General features: G+C 47.3%; 1 protein-coding gene across 1 annotated transcript in view; it reads right to left on the reverse strand.

The window, feature by feature from the left end:
• The window catches only part of LOC119367145 (G-type lectin S-receptor-like serine/threonine-protein kinase At1g11330), a 15,434-nt gene extending 13,753 nt beyond the window's left edge, over positions 1-1,681 (reverse strand). The window contains exons 1-2 of the mRNA XM_037632750.1: positions 1,218-1,681; positions 1,026-1,079 (exon numbers count right to left, since the gene is read on the reverse strand). Of these exons, the coding sequence (XP_037488647.1) occupies positions 1,026-1,079; positions 1,218-1,394 (231 nt within the window). The 5' untranslated portion in view covers positions 1,395-1,681. The remainder of the gene's footprint in view (positions 1-1,025; positions 1,080-1,217) is intronic.
• Between the last annotated feature and the right edge of the window lie 1,357 nt (positions 1,682-3,038).

Here is a 3,038-nt window from a genome sequence, read left to right on the forward strand (position 1 = left end):
CATCGTCGGGCTCAGCGCCACCACCCACCTACGCCACTGCCATGGGGATGACCACCGCCGCCCACCTGCGCCACGCAGGCGACCACCACCGCCACTCGCAGGACCAGCCACTTCGTCCGCTTCGGCTGCCGGCGCCGCGGATTATTGTCGTGCAGTCAAGAGTGTCACTGCATGATCTGAATACAGTCAAATATACAGAGAATATACAGTCAAGAGTGTGAAAATAGTGACTGAATTTACTGAACTTATGCTAATGAACTACTGAACTCACAACAAAAATCTACAGTTCTAAAAAATCTGAGATCTAATGAATCTACTTCTTGAGTTGGTCCTGGCTTGCAAGAGTACATCCTACTGGACATATATAAGAGGTTATGCAGAACCAAATTGTCATTGTGGTTTCAGTACAAGAATTGAGTGGTAGTGAGATCAGAACAACCACAAGAATTGTCGTTGTCATTGTGGTTTCAGCAAATAAAGTTTCTGCTGGCTAATCGAACCAGCAAATAAACAAGGGTTCTTGAGTTTCACTAGAAATGCCGTTTTGCAATTAAAGTGAGATGAAAACAAGTGAAGTGCTAAATGTGTTTGCATGATTGAGTCAAGTTTCATCCATATCATTGTCATTGTCACTGAATGAATGATTCAGTCAAGTTTCACTAGAATTTGATTTTGCAGTACACATTGTGATTTAGTCAAGTTTCGCCCAGAATGACAAGTTAAACTTGACTGTCAATTTTCATTCATTTCTGTGTGTGCATGATTCAGTCTAGGTTCACTAGAATTTCATTTCACAGTACCAATTTTCAAACAACTCTCCCTGATTCAGTTAAACTGTCATTGTCATTTTGCTGAGATCTTGTTTGAAACTAGTACCCCCACCCATATCAACAACACTAAAATTTGTCGAGGTACTGAATCCACCCACATCAACTTTGACACAAACCTAAAGGTACTTAATCCTAACAGGTTGTTGTGTTAATATCAGCAGCTCTAAATGTGTGAAGGTACTGAACTGAGCGTACCTGAATAAGTGATTGTTCATACTGGAGAGCATGCCCGGTTAATGCTGGAGAAGCCTGAAAAGCATCCAAGTAATCTTCCTAACCTGGTATAGGAGAGATGCAATGTGTAAAAAAAATCCAGTCTTTCATCAGATATCCCAAATCTAGTGAAATGAACTGAAACTAAATGGCCCAAGGGAGAAGTGGACCGACCTGCAGGAAGTGGAGTTGTGCGCGGGGGTCGTCGACGGGCACCAGCTGGTATGTGGCCACCACAAACTCCTCATTTGCCTCCCACTCATCTGTGCTAGTGACGGCGAGGGGGCAGGTGCAGGCGGGGAGGGGGCGCGGAGGCGGGCAGGCAGGAGCGCGGGGTGTGGGGAGCGCCATGGCGAGGTGAAGAGGTCGGGTCGGCGAGGCGACGGACGGAGGAGGGGGGAGTTAATGGTAGTGGAGGTGGACATGAACGACGGCCGCCATGGCCAGGGGCACTTGGGGATGGATGCGTCGTTGGTCTGCCGCGCAAAATCCAAGCTTTAGATCTGGAACCAGGCAGCGGCGGCGCAGCATAGGGGAAGAAGGCGGCGCCGGCCTAGACCTGGGGGGAGGAATCGGAGGAGCGATCAAGGCGGCGTGGGCGGGGGAGATGGAGCGTCGCGTGGTGCGGGGTGGGCGGTGGAGGCAGACTGGTGGGGGAGAAGAGTCCCGAACGTATGTGTCCGTCATCCCCGCTCTGTACCGAAACGGCGTTAGCAAGCCACGTGATTTCGCGCGTGGGCCAAGGTACATTTTCTAAATCCGAATACGCAGGAGAATACTTTTCTATGCGTGAATCGCGAGGCACATGTGTGGGGACCCGGGAGCCAAGTTGCATTTCCGGTTCTTTTTAAGTCAGTCCGAAGGATCTCGATTCATTAAAAATAAGAGAGTTGCCTGGTCAATATACGAAAAACCAGGCTAAAACCGTCACAGAAGCCAACATAGGGCAATACCGGCCAACCTGCTGACTGAGGTATATATAGCCTAGTGGTGGAAAGGGGCTGAAGCCTTCCCACCCACCCAAGTTCAAGACAATATACTTGCAGTTTGGGTTTGTTGTACCAAATATAATCGGAATTGCTTCACGGACGACACCATATGCACGATCTGCAGCCGATATTTTGTTCCCAACTGCGCTAGCTTCAGCTTTTGAATAAAAAACAATTGCCTAAACGCTGTTGGTGCTGCCACGTAGTATCGTGCAGGCGTCGGGCACAAAATAATTGTCCATGTAGCAGCCCTCAAAATAATATAGGGGCCTCCCTTGCAGTTTTTCTATCAAAAAAACACCGGCCGACCTGGCCACCCATGCAAAAAAAATGCTGCATGGATGGCCGTAGCAGAGAAGGATTTGGCCAAGTAGAAGGAGGAGGAAGGCTAGAGGAGGCATGGATGGGACGAGGCCTGGAGTTTGAACTTCCGGAGTAACTCGTGTGGTGGTAAGGCTGCCCGTGATGGGAGTATCATAGATAGCATCATGCATGCCAACTAAGCAAGTTTGATGAGGTGGCATAGAATTAAATAAAGAGATAGTATCATGCATGCCAACTAAGCAAGTTTGATGAGGTGGCATAGAATTAAATAAAGAAAGAGATGCTTGAGTATCCATATCATGATACCGTATCATATTAAATGATGTGCTACTTTGTGTCATGCATGACAATAAATGTAGTCATCTATGATACCAACTTAAGATACTATGCATTACTCCCTCCGTTCGGGTTTATTAGGCCTAAAGACAACTTCTCTTAGACCAAGACACATAGTAATTTGCTCACATTAATTCTTCCATTCCACTCTCAATGCACTCTCTCACATGCATGCAGCCAATCAAAAAGCACACATGAAGTGTATTAACTTTTCAGCCATGGCACCAACAACAATACCTTTCAATACAACCAATGAAATGGTTGCATGCATGCACCTTTCCAACGTGGGGCCTTATAAAAGGGGACATGCTTGTGATGTTGAGAGGCCTAGTAAACCCGGGCGGAG

This window comes from Triticum dicoccoides, chromosome 1A, assembly GCF_002162155.2.
Source record: "Triticum dicoccoides isolate Atlit2015 ecotype Zavitan chromosome 1A, WEW_v2.0, whole genome shotgun sequence".
Classification (NCBI taxonomy): domain Eukaryota; kingdom Viridiplantae; phylum Streptophyta; class Magnoliopsida; order Poales; family Poaceae; genus Triticum; species Triticum dicoccoides.